The following is a 27,609-nucleotide window of genomic DNA, read 5'->3' as shown; positions in this document are numbered from 1 at the left end:
CTAAACTTAAATCATAAAAGAGTTAAATGTATTCACCTGAGTACAGCAGATATGTATAAGAATGTTGTTAGGATTTGAATCTTGATTCTGCTACCTATGAGTGCTAATTCCTTGAGTGAGTCATCTTATTTTCTGTGCCTCAGTTTTCTTATATGTATAAGTGGAAGGTGGTTTAAATGAGGAGTTAGCCAACAATAGCCAAATAAAATTTGCCAACTATTTTTGTACAGCTATGAATTAAGACAAAATAGAAAAATATTCTTAGATTGTGGACCATAATACAAATAATAGATGTCAGGTTAGATTTGGCTCACAAGTCATTTTCTGTCCCCTGATCTAAAATAACTTTTGAGATTCCTCCTAGCTCTAAACCATAGTCTTTTAACTAAGTATCTTCATTAAAACTGAGTCCATATAGGAGCCAGTGAATTTGCTATTTTCATGTTGGTTAGATTTGTGGAAAGGAATTGTCTTTGTGACAAATTGCAGGACTGTCCATGAGGTTGATTAGAACATACTTGGTCTTACTGTGTCATTAAAATGACTAAAAACATCTGTTGGACTATTTTTCAATCTGGTATTGTACATTGAATAATGTGGCCCAAGTTTGCGTTCAAGGTGCCCGGAGAACATTGGAAGGTTATTATAGATAATGAAAAAATAAAAAATGCAAAATGGACGATCCCTATCTTTGTGCACTGTGTGATTAGGTAAAGCTGATTATGACACTTTTAAAACATCTAAATATAAAATAATGTACCGAATCTTAAAAATAGAATTGATTGTCCCTCATCCATGACTGGGGAGGCTAGGAGAGTGTGTCTGGAATTGAATAAATAGTAGGGACTGTACAATATAGATGAGACAGATGTACAAGTGCATGCAAATTTGAGTAATTTTTAACTTCTTCAAATTTGGCCTGAAATTGTCAGGTGCTATCTCATCCAGTGAAGTTTGTGTAACTTGTCACATGCTTTATGTTGGCATGTACACAGACTTGTTTAAGTTATTTACGCCACCTGTTTTATTATTTAGATCATAGTCAGGTCCTAAATGCTTATTTAACAATGTGTTTTAATTAAAGGATGAAAACAGATGTCACCATTAGCAAATATAATGGAAAGGAAATTGCAACTTGTCATTTTGGTATTGAAAAGCACTACAAAATGGCTTAGAAAATACTGTACCTAATGATTGCAGACTAATTTAGTATACAGCACAAGTAAAATTCAGGAAGCTTATATTTCTCTCTTTTGGGTATGTGTGGGGGAAAAGAAATAAATTTGTTTGGAATATATCTTCACAACCCCAGAAATTCAATATGGCTTTATTTAACACCAGGGTGTCTATGTTGTGTGTGTGTGTGTGTGTGTGTGTGTGTGTGTAAACCATATCAGAAATGCACTTGAATGTATCTTGACTTGATTCTAGATTGTATTTATGAACATATATGGATCTATAGTCAGTTCACTATAGCAGTCACTTTATGGGTTATGGAGAATTATTAATTAATCTGTGTTTAAGAGATGGTAGATTTATTTGAAATGTTTAAGTTCTAAATTCTCATTTATAGTTCAGCAGACATTAAACCAAAAAATGTGGGGAAAATTCCATCAGTCACAAAAAATAAATCCTTCATCTTAATTTCAAATAATGAGGCAGCTAGGTGGCACAGAGGATAGATTGTCAGTTTTAGGAGATTCAGGATATTTGGAGTTCAAATCTTAAGACACTTTAAAGCTTTAGACACTTACTAGTATGATCCTGGGCAAGTCACTTAACCCACTTAACTCTTTTTCTGTAAAATGAGCTTGTGGCAAAAATGGCAAACCACTCTATTATCTTGCCATGAAAACTCCAAATGAGGTTATGGAAAGTTATGACTTAACTCAATAGCAACAATTTCAAACAATATAGTTTTTCCTCTTTCCTAACCATTCTCCTTTGAAATTCAATTCAACAAGCATCTAGATTAGCAAAGGTGTAGAGGGCCTGAACTCTGGAGAAGTACACTTGAAACAAAGTGTTAACTCAATGGAACTGAGGAGATGATGGCTCTCTAGTTCACACATATTCAGTATGCTGTAATGATGTAATTGTACTAAGGTATATAAAGGCTGAGAAGGAATGGAAATGATTCATTCCATCTTTGACCAGCCTTCTGGTGACTGTCCTGCCTTCATTTTTCCACTAAGACCAAGGATTCAGGCTGATCCCAAGGTCTTCCAGAATGCTAGCCTGAACATTACACAAAGGGAATTTCCTTATGGGAAATTCCCTATACCAATGAAATCACAGATCGAATTTGCAAAAATGGGAATTGGAGATGGGTGATATGCTAAATAATGGGGAATCAGAAAAGATCTTTTATAAGACGTGTCACTGAAACTGGCTCTAAAGGAAATTAATAGCTTGCCAACCTAAAAAGGGAGCATTTTTATTGGGAGAAGATGAATGTCTATGCTAAGAGCTAGCATAAGCTGGGTAGTATTGAAGGGATTAACACTGGAGCTGGGTCCTGAGAAGCTTTGTGAACCAGGAATCTATTTCTGACTACAGTATCCTATTACAGCTCTAGGACTTCAAGGAAAACCATGGAAGTTTGACATTGATGTCTGGGGTCACTGCTACTTTCAAAATTTTGGTCTCCCACTGGAGCTCTGAAAAATATAGGCTGAGGATTACTTACCCTGTAAAGAACTCCATCTTCACCTACCACTCACACATTCATCCAAATATAATTTTATTATTTTAAACATCCAAGACTTAAAAACAAGCATTAAGAAACACAATTCTATTAATTTATTAATTAAAAGGACACTGTTATATTGTATAAGGTCCCTGAATTTAAACATTACGTTTTATTAGCCATTCCAACTGAAATAACATTCATCTTACTTGACATTTTTAGACATGCTTCCCATAATAAATCACTCATTTTACTATTTTAGAGCTTTGGAAAGAGTAGAATTTTTAAGTATCAATGCAATTTACATTTCTCAGTTTCAAAAAATCTAGTAAAAACTCATTTTTGTAATATCAAATTTTATATTTTGTTTTCTCCTACTAGTAATAGTCCTTATGAAAAATAATTTGGGAAATAAAACATCATTCATGTTAAATGACACCAATCCTGTTAGTCATTCTTCTAACCATGCTATACTTGCCTGCTATAGAAGCTTCATCAGTTTCTTATTACCTCTAGGATAAAATACAAGCCCTTCTGTTAGGTTTTTAAAGTATTTTATGGTCTCTTTTCCACTTATTGTTCCAGGTCAATTAAATATTACTCTCTCTATAAAGTTTTTTGTACTAAAGGAGCCTAATCTCTGTTTCTTCTACCTATTTTTTTTTTCTGCTAAAGGTGACTAATCTCTGTCCATCTTAACATGACATTCCATCTCCCATGTCATTCTTGCTGCATAAGCCATCTCTTATTCATAGAATGTTTGCTCTTTTCACTTTTGACTCATGGAACTATTAGCTCCATGGATCATTCAAGTGCAATCTCCTACAAGAAATTTCCAATTCTTCTTCTTTGTGCTCTATCCTCCCCTGCTGAACTTACTTTAAATTTATTTTATATATGCTATGTATTTACTTTTTTTCCATCCATATTATAATAATGCAGGCTCATTCAGAGAAGGAAAGCTTGTTTTTATCTTAGTATCTTCAATGACAGCATATAAATCCTGGATAAAATGGAATGGAAAAGGTGACTAATATTTATGATCATAGAAACCAGTTTCTTTCTTTCCTTTCTCCTTCCCTCCCCCCATTTCCCCAACAGAGTACTTCCAAGTAGAGCACATTCAATTAGATTTGTGGATATCACACTAATTGCTGCTTCCCTTGATACAACTACTAGCAACTAGAAGTCAGCACATCTGTGTGCAGTGGCACTGGGTTGGTCTTTTTTAACTTGGGTTTCCATATTGAAAGTTTGATTCTATCATAAAGCAATCTTTTGGTATAAAGGGGAAATAGCTTACAAGTTTTATATGTGTGTATATGTGTACACACACACACACACACACACACATATACATATATTATATATACATACATTGTGCATATAAATATAGAAAATTAAACTTTTTTTTTCAAGTTTAATAAAACTGGAAATAAACAATAGCCTTTTGACTTCTTAAAAAAAAGCTATTAAATGGACCAATTAAGTTACTGATGCCTTTATGCCAGGAAGTAGTTAGCCATGCCCCTTCTCCAAAGTTATTAATTATTTGTACACAGGGACTATATCATACAATATTTTGGAAGTAACAGCTTCTTTCATATACAGTTTTATGTACAGAAGCACATATGATATATATGGTCAAAATCAGTATTGGCTTCCATTCTCTTCCTCATTTCCCATGGTTAGGCTATTTCCCCTTTCCAAGCAGATTGATTCTAAAGAATATTGGAAGTAGATGATGGGGAGGAACAAACCTATTTTTTTGGACACACACACACACACACACACACACACACAGTTTTCAGGTGTCAGAAAACTTTCAGAGGAAAGAAATTCAAATGGAGAAGGTGATGGTGATAAGGACATGGGGAGGTTCAGTTTGAGGAAAGAAAGGTTCAACAAGGAGAACTTTCTTTAAGTACTTTCAAGACTATCTTTTGGAAGAGGAATTAGATTTCTTAAGTTTGGACCAAAAGAAGTAATAGGAGAACTAAAAATGATAGCTAAAAAGAGATAAATTTAAACATGATGTAAGGAAAACTTCCTGACACTTAGAAATACTCCAAAGTGGAATTGACTTCCTTGAAGGGCAGTACAATTCCTATAATTAAAAGTGTTAAAAAAAAAAAAAAAAAAAGATTGAATGACTACTTAAAGAATAAGTTGTAGTGGTGATTTTCTTTTGGGTCTGGGTTAGACTACTTGGCCTCTGAAGTCCCTTGTATGATTTCACAATTCCTTAGAAATTGTATGAATACAAGAAATCTTTTTGCCAAGAGCTCAGCTAATCCAGCCATGTCACCTTTGGTGGAACAATCCTGAGTTTCATTGTACTTGGTTTCTGAAGAATACTTTTATTATAGATATCAGTTGACATTTATTCTATCTATTTTTCATGATATATATGTACCTCTCACAGTTTCCTTCTCCTTTTGCAAATGCTCACAGTGACAAAATTGGTGTTTAATATTCATGGAATATGCATAATATACTAAGTATTCCTATTACCTGAGTTAAATTGTTTTCCCTGAAAAATTAAATTATATTCTATTTTGTTCTTTTTGCTTTTATTCCTAATTAAATTTTCATTTTATGGTTTCCTATATTTTAATTTTATTTTCTTTGATGAAAACACACTTAAAAACTAACATCTTTATAAAGGTTTCTGTATCTCTAAGATATTTCCAATACCAGAACTCTGATATATCTCTAACATTAAAAAGGGAGGAGATATTTCTGGCATTATTATTGACGAGTATCTTAATGAAAGAATTTTTAAATTCTTTGATAGATAGCTGTTACCTGTGAAGTCAACTAGAAGCTACCACAATTAAAAGGTATTTCCTCAATGTGCATTCATGCCATTTCTGGAGATGTTGCACTGACCCAACAGTTAAATATGTGCAACTTGGATCTTAAGTATCTTAAACAAAGCTGTGAATGGCCCAAATCGTCCTTAGGACAAATTCCTTTGAGATGGGAAATGTAAATACAGAGCAAAGATTAAAGGATATGAATTCTGTGTTCTCCAGGACAGGGAAAAATCAACAGGATGGAAAGAGTATCAGGAAAGGTTGCAGTACAACAGAAGTCAGTCCTACCACTGGTGAAGCTATATTTCTACATATATCCCATTTCTTTAGAGTTTTACAGAATCAATTTTGTCTGAAACTTCCAAAAGATCTCAAGACAATAAACAGATCAGGACTATGGAGAGGAGAAATAAGGGAAAATGTTACCATGCAGGGTGGAAGCTCATGCTGCCCCCTATGATACAGTTCTATTTACCCTGTGCTTACTTAGTTTGAAAGGGGTTTCTTGAAAATGGGTTTACTAATGAGAATTTGGCCAGAGTAACAAAATATACAACATAAATAGCTAATCTTCAACTTTACTCTCATTTCCTATTAAATGTCATCTTCCAGACAGCTTTCAGATAACAGTGGGGTGCTGATTATATCAGATGCACTAAAACACTTTTTAAAAGTCTAAATGAAGTGAAAAAGCAAAAAAAAAAAAAAAAATTACTTGATCTATAATAAAGTAAGCATGTGGAATAAGGGTCCTCCATAAAAGCACAGTAATTTCAAACAATATTTTATCAATTTTCTTCCTGTTCTTTTTCCAGCCATCTCTAAAAATGCATTTTATCATAATAGGTTATACCCCCTGCTGAATGTACTAATTTTATTACAACACATTAGATACACCAAAGAAAAACATTTCATAATTTAAATAACTGTGTGAGAATTTAGTGTAAAAAGTGAAATCTTCAGTGCCATCTGCTGGACACTTGAAGGGATGTTTAAAAAATATCTCTTTCAGCTGAAGGCAATGTTTTCAGGCAGAAATTGATAAATTGTTATTTGACCTTCTAAATTGTAGCCTGCAAACAGTATTACTCAATAAATCACAGCAAATTTTTCTCAATGAATTAGATACTCAGTTATCTCTTTTATTTCTATATAAGCTGTTCAAAGCATTGGCTATAATGATTCATATAAAATGCTTTCAGAAGTATGAATACATATCCAAGTAAGACCACATGCTCTTAAATCTGATATATATGTCATTTTAAAATAGTATTACAAAGTACATTTCAAATTTTATTATATGCCCAGAATGTGATTAGAATGAAGTAAACAGTATTTTTTAATGCTGACTTTTTAAAATGAGTGTTTGTACAGAATTGCCTGGGATAATGATGATACTAAGTATCCAGTATCACACAGCTAATATGTGTCAAAGGCAGAATTGGAACTACTTTGTGTGGTTTTTGGTTTTTTTAAATAAATTTTATCGAAGTCTTTAGTTTTTTACATCAAAATAATTTCTGGAAATGTCCCACTTCCTCTCTCCTCTCCAGTAATTGTGTCCATCCTTTTAACAAAGAAAAACAGTTAAATAATCCATAGCCAAGATCATTGTTGACAATGTATGCAACATTCTTTCCAGTAGATCCCCTCTCTGACCAGGAGGGAATCATATTTCATTTCTATTTAGTAAACATTTCTTTACTAATTGACATGCACACACACACACACACACACACACACACCCTACAGGCGTAATAACCAACCATAAATCTTTGAGTAAGTCTCCACAGACTTCTTTATAAAATACTTAAAGCTGTATTGATTTTGAGGCTTCACTGATGCCTCCAGATGGAGGCATGGAGAAAAGAGTCCTGATGAGAACTTGGTGTAATGTGCCTTGTTCTGGGAACAGCTTCTGGCAAGACCATCATAAAATCTAATTTTCTTTCATGGTCTGCTGACTAGTCAGTCAGCTTATAAGCATTTATTAAATACCTGCTATGTTCCTGGAGCCATGCTATGTACTAGAGACACAAAAATCCAAAGGTAGTCCTTGCCTTCAAGGAGCTAACATTATGTCTGATGACAAGTTGTTGTAACCCTTTCTTTCTTCCACCCCCTGCTTTGTAAATCTCAAGTCGATCCCAAAATAGGATGCTTTTGTTGTGGAGGTGTGAGCTATTGCCCCCATTTTAGGAGTAGGTGTTGCCTTTTCCATGCTATCTTGCATTTTTAGCTAAATCACATGGCCTTCCTAACCCAATATCCTGCCCATTACCCTCCTTTCCACCCCATGTTAGTTTTCTTCTTTGCTCTTATTTTCAGAAGTTTAATCCAATTCAAAAGAAGGCGATTTTACAATCATAATAATTTTCTCTTCTCTTCTTTCTTCATTTTCCTTTTTATCTCCTTCTCTACTTTGTTTGGCACTGTTGAACCTCTTTCTTCTTCGTTTCTATCCTCTATTTCTCCTGTCTGCCTCTGCTCCCCCTCCTGTCTGTCTGTCTGTCTGTCTCTAGTTCGTTCTCTCTCTCTCTCTCTCTCTCTCTCTCTCTCTCTCTCTCTCTCTCTCACACACACACACACACACACATTCATTCTCTCTCCCCTCTCTATATTTGTTCATTTCCTTTGCTGTTGATTCCTTGAGCCTCAATACTCAAGTCTAATTTATTTCTGACCACAAACATCCAAAACAAAGTAATAAACAAACAAAAAAAGAAAAATCCAGACTAATAAAAGAGAAAGGGAATAAGACTTGAGTGATGAATATGGTTGGTAATTAAGCTATACTTGTTACTTTTGGGTACATACATGTTTGATAGAAAGAGTGAGGGAAGATGGTTTTAAATATTGTATTTACTTAAGCACATAAAATAAATAGTGTCTTATACTCAGCAAATTCATTGTTTGGATACAAATTCTGCTTATGGAAGGCTTTCCCTCTTAAGTAGACTCAATTTTCCCTTGTATGTACTGTCAATTTGTTTAGCAATTCCTTTTTAAAAGGATATGGGTAAAATCTCATTACAAAGGATGTGTTGAACAAATCTCATTCCCACAGATGGCCCAAAATGATAGGGTGTTTCATTCATTCAGCAATTATTGAAGTCTCCTATTGTGTGTGCTACATAGAGGGAGGTGTAAACAAAGCCTAGAGCACTCACCTGTTTAGTGGCCCTATTTATCCATCTCACAAAATATAAATTTCTCAGCTAGACATTTAAACTCCTTCATAATTTGGTTCCAACTCACCTTTCAAGACTGAACCCTCATTATTCTTCTTTTAGTATTATTCTTGCCCAAATCACTTTTATTATTTCTTCTTATATAACATTCAATCTCTTTCTTTCTCTCTCTTTTTCATCTTTGGACAATTTCCTATGTACCTGAAATTCTCTCTCTTCAAATTGACCTGATGTAATCCCTGGCTTCCTTTTAGTCAAGTCCTTAAATTAGGTCAACAAGAATTATTAACTTCCTAACATGCAGCAGGAACTGTGCTAATCTCCAGGGATACCAAAATCACATCACCATCACTAGATCCTGTTGAGTAGGAATGGCATGATTTTTTTACTCTGTATCCGCAGTGCCATACACAGTACCTGCCACATACTGGCTTGTTGAATTGTTAGAAAACTAAACAAACAAATAAAAAAAAAACAGTTCTTATCTACAGAGTTTGTATTATTGGGTTTCTCCACAATCCAGCTCCAAATTCTGCTTCCAGGCTATGTATTTACTTCCATCCTCTAGTCCCCACTTCCTTGAACTATGATTTATGACTCAGAATGTGTGACTTGTAACTGAACATATGAGTCATGGAAGTATGATTTATTACCAATAATGTTTGATTTGTATATCATATATATATATATAAAGAGAGAGAGAGAGAGAGAGTCATGTAAAAAATTCTTGGACAAAAAGAGGTGTTTATTGAAAAAAAAGTTTAAAAAGCTCTGCTCTAGTCCAGCAGCCTCAAAATCAAACAAAAATGGGGCCAGTAAACCAAAGATAAAGATCTCCGAGGACAATAGATTGATGTAGTTTTGAATTGTAATGTTATATAGATTGTGCTGTATTTTTTTATTTTGTGAAATATTTCCCAATTACATTTTAATGTAGTTTGGGGAAGTAGAAAACCACTTGCAGCAGGTACTGTATGTCATCTCCATATTCTGTTTGCTTCAAATGATCTTAACACTTAAAAAATGTGCTGCTTTTCTGGAACATGTCTTATGTTTTCCTGCCATTGTTTACACTGCTCACTATGCCTGGAATAGCATCCCTTTTTTCTCTTTCCCCATTGATACGATCTTTGCTTGTTGAAATCCTACACTTCAACTCTGTGCCAATTGAAATGCTGCCCATTAGTCAAAATCAAGTTTACCTTCTCTGTGAAGCCTTCCCTAACAATCTTTTTGCATCATGGAAGTAACTTCACCCTCCACTGAACTCTCCTAACAATGTTTTCTCCTTTTATATACTTAGTAGCAGCCTGCAAGAAACTAGTGTCTAAAATTTATCTCCTATAGGAAAGGGGAATTGCCAGTGGTAATAAAAGCTTTATGAGGGTTGTAACACACAGTCCAAATTCTTTTTTGCTGTTCAATTGTTTCAATTTTGTCTGATTCTTCATGACATTATTTAAGGGTTTTTATTTTTTACTTTTTTTGGCAAAGATACTGGAGTGATTTGCTACTTCCTTCTCCAGTTTATTTTACAGATGAGAAAACAGACTAACAGGTTTAAATGACTTATCCAAATGCACATAGATATATAAGCCAAATTTGAACTCCAGCCTTCTTATCTCCTGGCCCTGCACTCTCTCCATTACACCATCTACTTGCCACTGACCCTAACTCCAAACTTTTAAGTGTACCATTTCTTACTATATTCTGCTTCATGCTGTGATCTGCCTTTTGTCTTCTACTCTACTTGTCCTGGGAAAACATCTTTGCCTATTTTCATATTTTAGTTGCAGAGGACTTGGGACTTTGCCTAGATTTCAATTCTCAATATAAGTTTCTTCCTTAGTCTTCCTTTTATACTGAAACATATTTTGTGTTCTGACTTGTTGGCCTGGCTCTTCTCAGCTAACCAAACTTTCAATCTAACCTCCTGTCCCTGAGTAGTCATTCAGGATATTTGCTGAAACTCATGAACTATCTTCCTGGCCTCCCTTACCTGGAATTCCATTGCAAACTCTAAATTGATTTTGTCCACTGCTTTTGTCCCTAATCAACTTTAGAAAAAGGAATTTTGCTTAAAGCATTTCCTGTGTGACCATCTACTCAGTTAACTCCAATGTTACCCTAATACTTATAGGATCAAATATCACATCCTTGATTGGATATTTAAAATACTTGGTAACTTGACTACTTCTTACCCTTCCAGTCTTCCTATACTTTATTCTTCTCCATTCATATGAGAATCCAACTATCTTGGGCTTTTTGCAGTTCTTCAACCATACAACATTTTCCCATCCCAAAGGCACTCAATTTTTTATGGGCTATAATTGCTTACAGTGTGCTCCTTCCTCATCTTTGCCTCATGACTTCCCAGGATTCCATTGTGTCAGTTAAAATACCAACTTCTGCACCTTTTCTAATTTCTCTCTTCAATTATCCCATGGAAATCTTCTATTTCCTCCATATACATTTTGCTTGCACGTGTATTTTTCAATGTGTTATATCACCTATTAAAAGATGAGTTCCTCAAGTAAAGAGATAGTGGTGTTTTTTCTTTCTTTTTTTCTTTCTTTCTTTCTTTCTTTCTTTCTTTCTTTCTTTCTTTCTTTCTTTCTTTCTTTCTTTCTCTTTTTCTTTCTTTTCCCAATACTTAGCAGTGCATGGCGCAGAGTCTTCATAAATGCTCATAAATTTTCTCATAAAATTAAAATGAACATAAAGCTAAATGGTACAGTGCATACAAAGTTGGGCCTGAAGAAGAGTTCAAATCTGGCCTCAGACATTTACTAGCTATATGACTCAGGGAAAATAATTTAATTCTGTTGACCTTTTCTCATCTATAAAAATGAGCTGGAGAAGGAACTGGCCAAACCATTGCAGTATCTTTGCCAACAAAATTCCAAATGGATTCATGAAAAGTTGGATCTAACTGGAAAATGATTAAAGAATATAAATGATCACTTTATAAGTTATCACTAACTGACTGAATGACTGACTCACATAGGCATAATTACCATACCTTCAAGAGGCTCACAATCTGCTTAGGGAGGCAAGATATTGACATGCAAAGATAATGATTATGACAAGAAGTCCAGGACATTTTCCTTTTCTTTAAGCCTTTTCTCATTAATGTTATACTTCTCCTATTCTGTGCCATCTCCTTTCAGAGTGCTTTATCATTAAAGATTTCCCTACCTACTTTGGGATATCTCCTCCTCCATACTCCTAGACTCCCAAATTTTTCAGGTCTCCTCTCTATTCTCCACCACGATGCCTCATTTTGAAAACAAAACATACCTGTCCTATATTTCCTAGTCTTTTTATGACAAACTCTAGGCTAAATGATAAGTTGCTTGCCAGTTGAATAAACTAAGCTATTTCAGTGGGAAATAAAGATCTCTTAAAGAAGATCTTCCTTCCTTTTTAAGGTAAATTTTAAAAGGGAAATTTTTAAAGATGATATTTTAATTTTTGTGGTCTAGCTCAGAGACATAATGCCAGTGAAAAAAATTCAAGACCAAATAGAATGGAATGACAGTGACATGCCGGGATGATAAAGTGAGATCATTGAAAAGACAAGGGTTCTTGCTAGCCTTCAAACCTGCCTTATCTGCTTATGATTTCTAATGTGCTTTGAATAAACACCATTGAAGCAAATTTTTAGTTTTTTTTCATATGTGTATGTTTATATTCTTTTAAATTTGATTCTGTTCTCTATAAATCTGAGATAATATTTGTAAAATGCATTGTAAATAATGTGCTAGACAAATGTTGTTATATTCATTATTAGATACATTGGTTAGAAGTTCTATCTAATCAACAACAAGTAGTTACAGAAAGTAAAATATAGCATAGAACATTATTTTAATTCCTGCCTTTGACAAAAATTAATATTGTGGTTGTGGGAAAGTAATTTAATTCTCATATATACGTAATCCACATAATTAAATAAGACTTGAAGTTGTCCATGAATCATAGGTTTTTCTGGATTGGAGAAGTCTTCTACACTAAATTACAATATAGACCAAAATAAACCCCCCAAAATTTAAAATTATTTTCTTAGTAACTAGTTATATTTAAATTAATTTTAGCACATAAAAAAGCAGTGTGATGTAGTGGATAGAGACCTAGTTTTGAAACCAAGGAGACCTGGGTTAAGTTTTATCTCTTAAAAAATAGCTGTGACATTGGACAACTCCCTTAGCCCCACAGCATTGTGGGCAGTACTGTCAATGCTTGTTGATTTGACTTATTTTTTACTTATAAAAGAGAAAAAAAAAAGGGTACAATCATCATCCCTCTTTTAGCTTACAAACCTGGATGCTACATTTAAGTCCTTTTAGCAGGCAGGGCAGTAAGGAACCTAAATATTGTATTAGGGGAAAGTGAATTTCTTTCCATAAGGAGCAAGATGACAGCTCTCATGGTTTTAATCTTCAGTGACCAAATTCTTTTAAACTCAAAATAGCTAGATAGTTAATTAATGTCTAAGAGCATTTCCTCAAATAGGGATCAGTGTCTCTGGGCCAAGCCTATAACTGATGGGATTAGAAAGTTCCCTTTAACAATAAACAATTCCTGGTTGTTTAATTGTCATTCCTGCTTAAACCACTTCTAGGGCTGCTTTCCACAATTTTCAAAGATTATATAGATCATAAGATCTATAGCATTTCCAAAATTCTGGTTCTAGTAATGTAAGAGAATGAGAGTAAGTTCAAAACAAAGCTCAGAGATTCTGTTGTTTTTTCCTTTCGATTCCACTTGTCTCTGTTAGGTATATATGCTAGGATAACATTCTCTGTTCAGACCAAGTTAAACTTCCTAAGGATATGGCTTGAATACAATATTCTCTATCGCTCACAAATTCTTATTGAGCTACCTTTTGCCTCTGTGATAAATATAAATGCATCACAACAGCAGTTAAGGGCCTCTTACGATTTGGCTCTAACTTAACATTTCTAGCCTTGTTTCCCATTATTTCCCTCATGAAAACCATATTTCAATCAAAATGAAGAGTTAGCTGCTCCTGATCTTGACAGATTACTTTTAATATGGATGAATTTGCACAATTTAATAACCATGCATGGATTGCATATGATTCCCATCTTTGACTCCAAATTCTTTTCTTCCTTCAAGACAAAATTCAGGTGTCACTGTCTCTTCTGTGAATCACTCTCTCCTCCCTTTCATTTATTTAATGGTCTCTCCCTCAAACTAACTTGGGATCTTATACACAATTAGTTTTTAAATATTTATAGAATTTCTTCCTTTCTCTTTCCATTTTTAATTTTCCCTTTCCCTCTTTAACTCTCTTCTCTCCCTTCTTCTTTTTCTTCTTTCCCCTGTTATTCTTTTATATGAAAGAAATGGAATGTTGTAACATTATAATAAATATGCCAAATCAAAAGAAAGCTTTCCCTTCCACAAATAATTATTGAGCACCCATTACAATAAACAGGTACTGTGGCACTCCATAATATCAATCATGATGCTTTGCACATAGAAGTTTCTCAACACTTTCTAATTTTTCATGAACTATTCATTACTAGATTTTTTTTTAATTTGAAATCTAGGCTTTGAATATCTATGGTATATAGAGTTATTTATGGGATGTTGTACAGCTTTATATACATTTGGAAGGAAATATATGCTACATTAATGTACACTCAGCATGTAGTCACAGGTCTAGCATTAATTTTTTCTGTATTGGACATGATAAGATGTTAAAACAATATAATAATGATTACAAAATGAACCTATTTAGTATACACACACACACACACACACACACACATAATCTAGCAATTCAGATACAGCCTGAAACTTTTGTTTCAATATGAATCCTTTTTTTCTTAATCATTGAATGCTTTATAACTTTTTTTATATAAAATGTATGTGTATTCAATAGTATATATTATTTGAGATTGAAAACAGCAATTATATATTTTGCCAAGGTAAGAATAATAATAGGGAATTATGAATTCTGTGAACACAATGTTCAAATAGAATTCATTTCAAAATTACACATTTACTGTAATACAGAATGATACAATATGCATTTTGCATTTGTTATTCATATAGCATATACTGTTATAGATTAAAGCATTAGAACACTAGAGACAAAAAGTTAAATCTAATATTATAGTCTCACTATTAATATCCTAGTGATATCTCAGTGGCATTGATTGTTCTAAGGACAGAATCTTGAAATATCTCTGTTAATATTCATTTGGTGCCTATAGCACTTAAGTTACATGAATGAAGATTTTAAGTCACCTTGATATGGTAAAATAAGTGCCAAGTTTGGGGTCAGATCACCTGGGTTTGTTAATCCTCATTCAGTCACTTAAACCTTTCTGTTCATATAGATGACCATTAACAAATACTTATTGACTGACTGATCCAGGTAATAAGTACCAAAGCTGGGGCTCTAGAATATGTATCCTGGTTTCCTATTTAATAGTATTTTCATTTGACCAGACTACATTTTATATCACACTACTACTTATATCACATCATAATAAAGACTAAAAATGCAAGGAGAATTTTTATCTTTTCACAATTCTTTGTATCTTTTTCTCCCAGTGGTCTTAGTTCTTAAAATATATATTTACTTCTCTTTTTCTTTGGGTTTCATTTAAATATCTTTGAGTGATGCTATTCCCCATTTTTATCCTTCTTTCATCTGTAATAGAACCTAAAAAACTAAAGGCTTATTTTTAGTTTCTTCATTTGGGATGCTATTTGTACCTATTGCTAATTGCTATAAGTTCAAAACTACATTTTCCAAGTAAATATGATTCAATTTAATGTAATGAGTAATTTTTTTCTATAACATGAAGATAAGATTTCTACCTTCCCTATGCTAATCTCAGTAGTGAATCTAAAATTGGGGGGGGGGGTTAAGTGTAAGATATAATTTTTATTTCATACCTTTAATTACTTTTTTGATGAGGTTCAATTGCTGCTCCTACTCCTACTCCTATTTATATTAATACTATTCCTAGTGTGTGAAGTGTGTTTCATGTATGAATGAATATGTTTTATCTAATTCTTGTCCTTGGTAAATGTGGAGAAGTGGAAAATCTGGTTTCCAGTACAGGAGAGGGAAAATCCAATTTTTTTTTTTTTTTTTTTACTTTTTGTTTCATTTCTTGTTCATAAATTGGTTTCTATCAGAAGAAAATAAAATTAATCCTCATTTCTTTAAATTATTCAGTTTTTTCAGTGAAGTTACTTAATTTTGTTTGAGGGAAATAATATATCTCCACAGTTTTTCTGAATAGAAAAACATCAAGTTGATTCTTCCTACTTTGACAGTGATACATATTTGGAGGTCGAAAACTTGATAGTTGCATTCTAAATTCTAGGGAATACACTAATCCCAGAAAGCTTATCCAGATGCATGGTAGTAAACAAATCTATGACAACCAGCCAGACATTCCCCATGGATTTCATTTGTTGGAGTACTTCCAGGCTGTCACCAAGGAGGGGAATTCCTTCAGTTTGTCTTTAGATAACTATGGAATCCTTCATCAGGGTCCAGTGGGAGGAGAGTATAATGTTAAATAACAAGGAAATTCTATTTCCTGAAAGATTCATTTGGGGAAAAACTGAAACATGATAGATGTGGAAAAGTGTCTTGGGTCACTGGTATTTCATTTTTGTACAGAAGATTAATTTTGAATTGCTTATATAATCTGTAATAATTACCCATTAAATAATGAGAATTGTTCATAAGTTATCATATACAAAGGGGATTACAACAACTTTTCAAAGGAAATAGTGAGATATTGCATCATAAGGCAATGATAGCTCATAGTCTAGGCAACTTATACATAATGAAATATATAATTAATAATTAAATTTGCTTACAAATAGCATTTATTGAATCCCTCCCTGAGCATTGTCCTGATGAAATACTGAAAATGAAGTACTTAGTTCAGTGAGAAGATACCCTAGATGGAAAGTGAAGCAATCTGCATTCTCATCTTAGTTCTCTTACTTTGCTGTGTCACTTTGGACAAGTCAATTAATTTCATTCAATCCCATTAGTATCTATTGTGTCCATGATGTGAAACACATTGTGCTAGATGCTCAGGCTAGCAAGATTGAAAAAAAAAATCCTGACTGATGATCTTACTTCTAGTAGGGGTAATAAAGTAAAATCAAAAGTGCACAATTTCTAGAATTGGTACATCTGAATTTATTACTAGTTCTGACACTTTGTGTCCTTGGAAGGGCAAAATGAAGATCTGAATTAGATGATTTCTTAAGTTCCCTCCAATTTGTTGATTGAATGATATTTGATAATATCATAAATAAGAATTGCATAAGTACATTGGAAAAGTTTGATTGTTGTGAAACATTGAAGAAGGGAAGCATAATTTTTAACTGCAAAAATTAGGAAAGACTTGATGGAGAAGCCAGGCTTTACCTTGGTGAAAAGAAAATATTACAATAGAGTTTGATGTTAGATTTTGTTTCAAATATGTAGGATACTTGTCAATATATGGAAGCAAGAAAATGAAGAAAGGGATTAGATAATGGCATATAATTCATTTCATTACCTCCTTACTTTAATTTCCTTATCTGTAAAATGAAGGGGTTAGACTAAGTCAGTGGTTCTCTAGTTATGATCCATATATGGAATCTATTTCAGGGAGTATGTGAGGTCAAAACTATTTTCATACTAAAACTAATTAAATATTTTCAAAATAATATTGGTGGATAAGTGGCACAGTGGACAAAGAACTGAGGAGCTTGAAATATTTGAATTCAATTACCTGAGGAAGAACCAAGTTCAAGTCTAGATTCAGACATTTATTAGCTATATGACCTTGCGCAAGTCATTTAACATTTTTATCTGAGTTTCTTGAATTGTAATTCCTCAACTGTATTATTATGGAGTAAAAATAGTACTGTCTTCCCAGGATTATTGTAAGGATCAAAGGAAATAATAATTATAAAGGACTTAGCACAGTACTTGAAACATAATAAATGTTAGCTGCTGCTGCTACTACAATCACTGGTACTACCACCACAAGACAGCCACAAGACTGACACTGTTACCGCTAATGCTACTACTATCACTACCACTGCTGTTGTTGCTACTAAGATGATATTTACCTTTTAAAAATACTTCTTTCTTTTCCAACTACCTCTCTGTGTGAAACCAAATATATTTCAAACAACAAAAAACGTATTGCAAGAAACTGCATACAGAAGCAGATATGAGAATAAAGCTCTTATATTTAAATATTAAAAGATTAGCAAAAATATTTAAAATAATGCCATTCTTTTGACCTTTTGGAAAATATTTTTCCATAAAATGCTACATATGTCAACATATAATATTTTTATTATTGTTATTTTAGGTGAATCAATAAATAATAATTTGGCAAAATATTCATTTTAATTTCTAATATGGTAAATATAAATAGACCATATATAAGTAAACACTTTTCAATTATTTTCAATTATTTTAAGAGTACAAAGTATTCCTCAGTTTTGATGAGAAGAAAACCAAAATATATGAGAACAGCTCTATTAGATGATATCAACAGTTTCCCAGCTTTAAAGTCCTATAAATGAATGAATGAATAAATTAAAAAAAAAAAAACATTGTTACATGATAGAAATAAAACACAGAAGCTAGAGAATTTAAATTCTTTTTATGGAGGAGATACAAAAACACAGTTTAGTGATGATATTTCAAGAAATATGTTTTGATTTGCAAAGTTATAGGGATGATGAATAGCATCACAGGGAGTTGATTGCCAAATCCTTCCCAGTAGCAATGCCAATTTTTTTAATTGAACTGGCAAGAGAAAGGGGTTAGAGATTAGGACTAAGCAATAAGGAATGATGGCAGGGTAGATAGGAACATGATATGATTATATTATAAATGATATAATACATATATGAACTAGAATGTGAAGCATGATGAACTAAATGTAGTGGTTCATGTGACATTTTCACTAATCAGGATAGTACAAATGCAAGAATAGGATTTTCAGAACTGAAAGGATTTGGTTTCCTAGGGGAGTTCAGAGGGTGGAGTAACAGGTAACAGATTATAGGATAATTATCAGGGTGGAATCAGTCTCTTATTATGATAATTGCTTTATCCATAGAGTAGATGCACACTATAACATATCTTTTGTTATCATTACATGTTCATTATCTTACTTTGGGAAGAGTTGCTTTTTCTTGTTTTATAATGTACTTAGTTTTCTTCTACTTTGTTTATGTGTTTGGTTTTGCCCAGGAGATTGCATCAGCAATTTGAAAGTTACAAAGAACAAGTGAGGAAAATTGGGGAAGAAGCCCGCCGTTACCAAGGAGAGCACAAAGATGATGCCCCAACTTGTGGCATTTGTATGAAAACAAAATTTGCTGATGGATGTGGCCATTTATGTTCTTACTGCCGGACCAAGTTCTGTGCAAGATGTGGAGGCCGAGTTTCTCTGCGATCAAACAATGTAAGTGTGGAAAGAATGGAAATAAATAAATTTGATGAAAATAAAACCATTAAGATTTCTTACCCTGGAAATATGTATTTATTAAAAAAGAGATATAGGTATAAGTCTCTTGCCCTGTTGTATGTTTTCCTTCAATATATCTATTTTAAAATGCCAGTAATCATATGAAGAATGAAGATATGTGAGATTATCATTATCTTAGATTCTCATACTATGTTTTAGGATCTATCTTATGGACCAAAACTTAAGTAGCACCTTTAAAAAAAATACATCAAGGAAAAATAGATCTGAAGGGCAAACAACATTAAAACTACCTTCAAATTAACTTTTAAAAATAATTCAATTAGGTGGGCATAGAAAACAGGGAGATAAAGACCTTAAGATACAATGAGCTTTCACTGTCACAGAGGAGAGCTCATCTGGAATGAGATGTCTCTGAGATTAGACAAAATATCAAATAGCTTCTAATTTTTCTTAATTATTATTATTTTTTAATTAGAACCTAAGGTCATCTTTTTTATGGTGCTACAGTATAGGTGTTGCCAGTGCCCTCTAAATTTTAATATCCTGGTGAAAAGTTCCAATTACCTCACCCTAGTTTTGGCTCTGCTTTTTGACAGAACTCATTTTTCTCCAGAAAAGAATGACAGTCTTTATCTTAATGAGTTGTAAATTTTCATGACCAGTTTGGTAGGAAAATATTAAATTTCAGTTTCAATGATTTTAATGTCTAAAACATTGAGCATTTTCTAATTTTCATTATCTGAAACAAGGATGTAACCATTATTATCTGGTTCTTTTAATTTTAAAATGTAATTTATAAATGACTATGTATATATATATATATATATATGTATACACACACACATATATACAGAGAGAGAGAGTTTTATATAAGATAATATGGATAAGAGAAGGATGTGCCTTTATGAATAGCAACTTAACTTTTATCATCCCATCAAAGAGAAAGGAATAATGTGCTAAGTTTGTATGAACTTGAATTAGTTAGATATCTATAGATATAAGAACATACGTTGATAATGAATAAAACCTTTCTTCTTGTTATTGTGATTGAGCTACAATTTTGTACTTTTTCTTCTCTTCTTATGGGATCCAAGTTCATTATCTGTTCTAATGGATGTTTCATTTTAATACTCATGTATTTGTGAACATAATTCTCTGAAATAACGCTAATGAAAATATCTTGGGTAAGAATTCAAAAAAAATTGTTTTTAGACTTTGAATACAGTTTTAATAGTGTACTATATTTTATGCTCTGCAGGTGGTACCCATAAAATTAGTCACAAGGCTGGGAAGACTATTCTGAAATAGAAATATAATATGAGATCTAAATATAATATATATAATATATATATTTTTAATATAAGATCTAAACTATCTAAACTTTCAAGATGGTAGCATTCCTATGGAATTTTTTGGCTTTTTTAAAGGCAATGATCTTTTTAGAGAATCTCTTATATTATCTTTTTACTTTTGAGTATTGCACTAAAAATAGCAAAAAGGTTTTATGTAATATTGATTTTTTAAACAGCACAGATAAGAGAAAAAATGAACCTTCCATTGTTGTGCCTCAGTGTCATGGCAAATGGCATATTTTATTTGAGAGATAAGAACAAGGGACTAAAATTCTTCCCAGTAGTAACTAGATCATCTTGAGCAACACCAATAAGTTATTTTAGAGTAAAATTCTTATAGATGAAACCATAAAAGTATTACAATGGTTGTCTAATGTGGGACAAAACCAAACCTATAACAATGGGATTAACTATTAAATATGAAAGTTATTAAGGACACCTTAGGTTGCCTCCCCCTCCTCCTAAAAAAAGGAGAACCATAAAGGAAATATAGCAAAAGAAAAATTTGCTCTTCTGAGAGGTTCTGAGGCTCAAGAGATTTACCTAACCAGAAAAACTCCAGTTTGATTTTTTTGGGGGTGGGGGTCAGGAAGACATGGTTAATAATAGGAAAACAAAGTTACATATTTATTCTTAAGTTCAAGCCTGTCCTACCTTATTTTGTAATGGAGTTTATTTAAATTGTCAAATCTTTGAAATTAAATGGATTATGTTTCATTAAATGGAAATTAAATGGAAAATAATTAATTGAGGAAACATTTTTACAACATTATACCCTGATGATTTCTAGTCCTTAACAAATTTTCTGTTATAATCATAGTATTGAGATAATTAATATTTCTCATTTTTGATCTTTATTATTTTGTTTTGCTAATGTTTCTCATTTAGATTTTTCCTAATTGAAATGTATATCTTTTCTTTTTCCTATAATGAACTCTTTTTATTTAGGAATTATGCTTTTGCTTTCAAAAATTTTATGTTTTAACTTCATAGAGACACTTGATATAATTGCCTTTAAAAACAACTATGTATTAATATATGCTTCTTTTTCTTTTTCTCTTCTTCTTTTGTTTTTCTCTTTACCCTGCTTCCTTGGATGCTTGCCTAAAGGAGGACAAAGTGGTTAGAATCCATGCTTTCTTTTTATCATTTATTATTATAATGTTGTTAAACTTTTTTCAATAAATGTTCAACATATTGATGTTAGCCACTATATTTCATAAAGTATTTCAGTGCTAAAATAGAGTTCCTTCTTCCTTATTGTGCTCCTCAAACAATTAAGATTAACATTCAGGGGCATTAAGGGGTCTGCTATGTATGTGGACAGTCTTTGTAATTTTAAGTCCAGGAGACCAGTGAAATACAGTTTAATTTAAGTGATTATGAGCTCATTTTAGCCTCTTAGAACAGTCTCATAAGGACTTTTCTCTCTGCCTTCAGGAACAATGAACACTAATGGGCTCTAACTTCAGCAGTACTTGGTTCCTTCTTCCTATTGATCAAGCAAGATGCATAGACTTTGTTCCTTTACTGTAGGAGAAATGGAGTAAGTCTGTTTCCAAAGAGTTACTGAGAAAAAAGAGAATTCAGAGATCAACAGTGTTTTTATCCATGAAATGGAAACAACTAAGTTGATCCCTCGAACCAGATTTCTATCGTCTTTCACCAGGATCTCTATCCTTACCCCTTCCTTGTCCCTGTTTTCTCTCTCTTTTCAGCTAGACTCTTAAGAGACTAATCTTAGTGGGAAGTAATACACAGAAAGAGCATATTGAATGGATACCATTAGCCTTCACTGTCCAGAGAAGATTATTTAGTATCAACTGGAATTTAAAAAAAAACAAACAAAACATTGAAACAGCTTTATTGTATAACTTAATAGAAGCAGGTGGTACTCTAATATAATCATAAAGAAATCTTACCTTTCAATAAGTTAACTTTTACAAGAGAACCAAAGTCTATCCTTTCAGGCTATGATGAAACATTGTAAGAATTCTTTAGGAGAGGATTTACTCATAATAGTTCATGTTTATTTAGTATTTTAAGATTTACAAACTGCTTTTTCTTTTTTTTTCTCCATAACAACCTTGTGAAACAAGTAGTGAATTTAAGATTATAGGGAGTAACTTTATTATCATCATTTTCATCATTTCTATTTTTGTACCATCTTTTCCATTCAACAGAGTACAATTAGAATTTTCAGGGGCTCCAGAATTATCTGATATGTGAACAGGGCATCAGTGAAAAATTAGTATTCATTATAACTTAGCTTAACAGGTTTTTTTGAAAAAACAAATTCTGAGTAAGCTATTTGAATATGTGTAAAGCAGAAATGACACTGAATCTATTACAAATCTGTGGTTTGTAAATTTGATTTTAAAATGTTTGATTGTTATAATTTATTAGGTGAAAAGATTAAGGTTGAGATTTTGGAGATTCTAAGGACTCTAGAACTAAAATGACCTTTAAAAATTATCTAATCCATTTTATAGATAAGAAAACTAAAGAATTAAAGATAAGAATGATGTACTTCAAGCCTCTTTTCTAGCATCTAATTCTAAATTCTATGTTTGGGGGTCTTTGATATTACACTTATAGAAATGGTGAAAAAGGCTAGTCTGCTTTGTGGTAGGACTTGCAGATATCACATACTACTCACATTCAAGGACCTATGCCCACAAAATTTAATCACATATTCTATATACAGGTATGTATAGTACATATGTGATATATATATATATATATATATATATATATATATATATATATACATATATAGTATAATATGTAATATGCATACATATGTAGTCTTTTTATAATGACACTGTTCATAAAATAAAGAATATAGCAAACAATTGGAAATAATAACTATGTATCTTATATATGTGTGTGTGTGTATATATATATATATATATATATATATATATATACACACACATACATACATAAACATAGATGTATACATGCCATCCAGATGTGCAATTTATTAATGTGGGAAATTCCCAATGTGAAAAGTCCCTTTACAAATATAGACCCGTAATTTATCTATAATTTAGAAAATGTTCATGATCACATGACTAGTATGTATTATAGAAATTATTTAACTCTAGATCTCCTTGAGTTTAATGCTAACCATTTATTATGCAATGCCACTGATTGCCAAGAATAATAGTCTTTATATAGTATTTTAAGATTTGCAAGGCACTTTATAATATTATAAGCATTAACTCCTTTTTTACTCACAACAATCTGGGAGCTAGGTACTGTTTTAATCCTCATTTCACAAATGAAGGACCAGAGGCAGATAAATAGTTAAGTGATTTGCCCAAGGATCACACAACTAGTAAGTTTCTGAGGCTAGATTCAAAGTAACGTCTTCCTGATTTCATGTCCAGAACTCAATCTACTGTACCACATAGTTTCCTCTGCATATACAAATATATTGAATAAACATTTTTGTCTTTCATTGGAGGTCTCCTGTATAAGAAGTACTGCTCTTAAAGTGATATCGTATATGTGATTGAAACGTATAGCTCATTTAATAGGCATTCAACTAAGGTGAATCATTCCACCAAAATAAGACATTTCTTTTAGACAGTTTCAGGAATATAAATCTGTTATTGTGACCCCAAAATATGCAAACAAACTTAGATTGTTCTAAAGTTTAAGAACAAAAGGACAATAAACTTTGAAAATTCTAGAAATTTTCAAATAACTTTATATTTATTAAGATCTGTTCATTCAATACTTCATTTTAAAATGTGTAGTAATCACTTATTAATTATTCTTAATAATTTAATGGGACATTTCAATCTAATATTCTTATTTTTTCACTTCAAGGAAAATAGAATTTGGTTGCCCTGGCTCAAATAAAATATGCACTGACAAATATAGAATATGGACAAAGTAATGGACAGCATATCTATACTCTCCTTATTTCTTTGAGTTATACTTCTTTTTCTTTTCTTTTTTAAATTTAAACAATATAGTTTCCTGCACTGTGGTCAGGCAGGACAAGCTAGGAAAACATTTCTTTCATCAACCATTTCCACTCTTCCATAGTATTGTAAAAGAATGAAATAATTCAGTGGTCCAATGCATAGAGCACTGGGGTTGGAGTCAAGAATACCAGAGTTCAAATCCAGTCTGACATTTACTAGATGTGTAATTCGGAAAATCACAAAACAAATTATAAACAAAACCAAAAAACAAAAATCCCTCTGTTTACCTCAGTTTCCTCAGCTGTAAAATGTGAATACTAATATAAGATCAAATAAGATAATATTTGTAGTGCTTAGTACAGTGCCTTGTACTATATATTCCTTTTCTATCTCTTCTCTTAATAAATTGTAACTAGCATAATGCAAATCACAAAAATGCATGTATATCAGTATGTATATCAGGAGGACATAGACAACATAAGGAAAGAGCACCAGGTCCTTTAGACACAGAACTTGGGTCTATATCTGTCATTTATTAACTGTAATTTTGATCCTGTTTCCTTACTAGTAAATTAAGGAAGGAGGGAATTAAATGGACTCTAAGATCCTTTCAGTCTGACTCCTATTATTCTAAAGATAGCTAATTCATTAATACTTTTTAAATTTAGTACTTTCACAATTCTTATACATGATAACTTATAATACCTGATTTTTTTTTTTAAAGAAGGTAATTGACTAAAAAAAAATTTTAGGTTAACCTAAAAATAAGACTAGAAATAGCATTAGAGATTGTGTTCTTATCAATGAAATGGATGGCATTAGGAATGATTTACCCATGTGATAAATAAAATTGCTTTCACTCTGACATAATTTGACTTTAATTTGTCTTTAGTGAGGACAAGATAAAACATCTTCCTGGTTTGTCAGTTGCATAATTTGGAAAATCTTCCATTCTTCCTAGAGTGCGGGTGCCCAACAAAGGTCTTGTCTGATAGTCTACCAAATTATCACAGATTAGTTATCCATATTGTCCCCCATATGGATGACAGACAACAATTTGGGGAGATCATTTACTAACTTTTGCAATTTAGTGAACCAGCTGAGTTGAACATTCCAAATTCATTTTCCTTTGGAACTGACTATAAATGATTAGTATTGTATAGAGGAGAATGCAGTTTATAAATAGAGCCACTGAAAATATGCTTTATTGCATTTCCAGTTTGGTTTTATTTCTATGATAAAAATAGAGTTCCATATTCTAAGATTATTTTACCTTAAGGAAACTAATGACCAACTTTTTTTTTTTTTCATTATTCTTTTGACCTGGTAAAGCTGAGTGTGCCTATCTTTTAAAAATCATGTGATATTATTTCTTATTTGCAGGACAAATAATATTTGCATTTCATTATGTCAGTGTGTTTATTAATTAGGAACTATATTTACAAAATCCTGATTCTTTAAACTGGTCCATCAAAACTTTCCCTGGTTATTTCATCCTTATAAATCATGTTTGTTTATATAGCAAAACATATTCTTGATAGAAAAAAAAAGAATTATAAAGGGTTGGAGGAAGAGAAAGGAATTTGTAATTTCCTTAATCAAAGATGGTAATGTTTGGGAATGAGTGGACAAATGAATAATACCATAAACATAAAATTCTGCCTTATTTCTCTCCAAATTCACTTTTAAACTCCCCAGTAATGGTTTCAGTATTCTTTTCTTACCGGAGCTACTTAGGCATACAAGGCAATGGACGGATAGCTTTTAAATGATTTGCATAATTGCATTAAATATTTATTTCTCATTATGTAGAAGCTGCTTAGAGAGAGCCATATTTAGGTCATGCTCTGGCAAAGAGTATGATCCTAATTTAATTTCTTCATTTTGGAAAAGATAATAGTATATTTTTTAGCCCTTTTCTTACCACCTCTATTTTCAGATACTTTGATAGATTTGCCATGTAGGAAGCCTCCTTAAAATATTTTCTCAATGGGAATAGGATAACTCTAATACAGCAGAACACATAGATAAGTATATAGACTATGAAATGATATCTTTCAAGATAAGAACTTCCACTAGACTTTTTTTTCTAGTTGATTGTGTATCACAAGGTGTTTTTTCAAAGCTTACCCTTTAACCCAATGGGTCTATATTTTCTGATTGAAACTGGCCTCTACATTTGATCATTAAAAGACCATGAAATCTAAATTCTTAATCTATTTGGGAGATCTCTATCCTCTGTGCTGAATGGAAAATTTGTATCAATTACATTTGACACCTCTATTTATCTTGGGCAGATATTAGAATTTTGATATTCTTGATGACTTTGGTCTTTATGATTCAGTATTATGATTTAAGGACACCTAATGAGCAAACCCCCTTTCCCAATATAGATTTATAAATATTCTATAATTTGTAGACTTGTAGGAGCAATGAAAGATTAAGTAATTTGTATAGACTTATGTAGATGTGTCTTAATGTCTCTATCAACATTTGCAAGATCATATTTCTAGGGTGTGAAGGGTCACTAAATGTCATCTTATCTAACCCCTGCATTTTATTATTGAAGCTGAGGCCTAGCAATTTTAAATGAATTTTCCAAGGTTATCCAGATAGCAATTATCCAAGAGAGGATTCCGGGCCTATATTAAAAAAAATACTGTAATCAAGTGACAAAGTTTGATTATTGTAGGCAGAACTCCACTTTTCTAATGGATTCTAACTAATATTTTAGGGGGGGGAAATGGTGGTACTTCGTCATAGAAAGTAGCCATATTAGAACTGGGAAGAATGAAGTCAAGATAAAGTTTGGACTGGTCAGTCTGGTATGGTAAAATACCATAGTATTTAATGGTGGTCAGACAGGTAGCTAAGTCCTGAATCCTGAAGAAAGACAGTGAACCACATCTTCAGGTACAAAATGAATAGGACAGAAATACTCATATGTGTTACTTCATTCACATCTAGCATCTTCCTTTTCAAGATTACTATTTTTAATCTATTGCATGTATGCATGTATATTTCCCATACATCTAATCATATTTTTTTCCTCTATTAGAATGTAAGCTCTCTGAGGGCAAGGAATTTGTTTCCCTTTCTTTGTATC

The 27,609-nt window shown here is 32.2% G+C and overlaps 1 protein-coding gene across 19 annotated transcripts in view; it reads left to right on the top strand.

Annotated features, from left to right (window-relative positions):
* The window catches only part of RIMS1 (regulating synaptic membrane exocytosis 1), a 695,397-nt gene that overhangs the window by 281,709 nt on the left and 386,079 nt on the right, over positions 1 to 27,609 (top strand). For all 19 annotated transcript variants that reach the window (XM_031964645.1, XM_031964638.1, XM_031964642.1 and 16 more), the window contains exons 3-4: positions 18,973 to 19,186; positions 21,673 to 21,684. In XM_031964645.1, the coding sequence (XP_031820505.1) occupies positions 18,973 to 19,186; positions 21,673 to 21,684 (226 nt within the window). The remainder of the gene's footprint in view (positions 1 to 18,972; positions 19,187 to 21,672; positions 21,685 to 27,609) is intronic.

Source organism: Sarcophilus harrisii, chromosome 4, assembly GCF_902635505.1.
Source record: "Sarcophilus harrisii chromosome 4, mSarHar1.11, whole genome shotgun sequence".
NCBI lineage: Eukaryota > Metazoa > Chordata > Mammalia > Dasyuromorphia > Dasyuridae > Sarcophilus > Sarcophilus harrisii.
The sequence above is the reverse complement of the archived record's forward strand: the minus strand, read 5'-3'. Positions and strand labels throughout refer to the sequence as shown.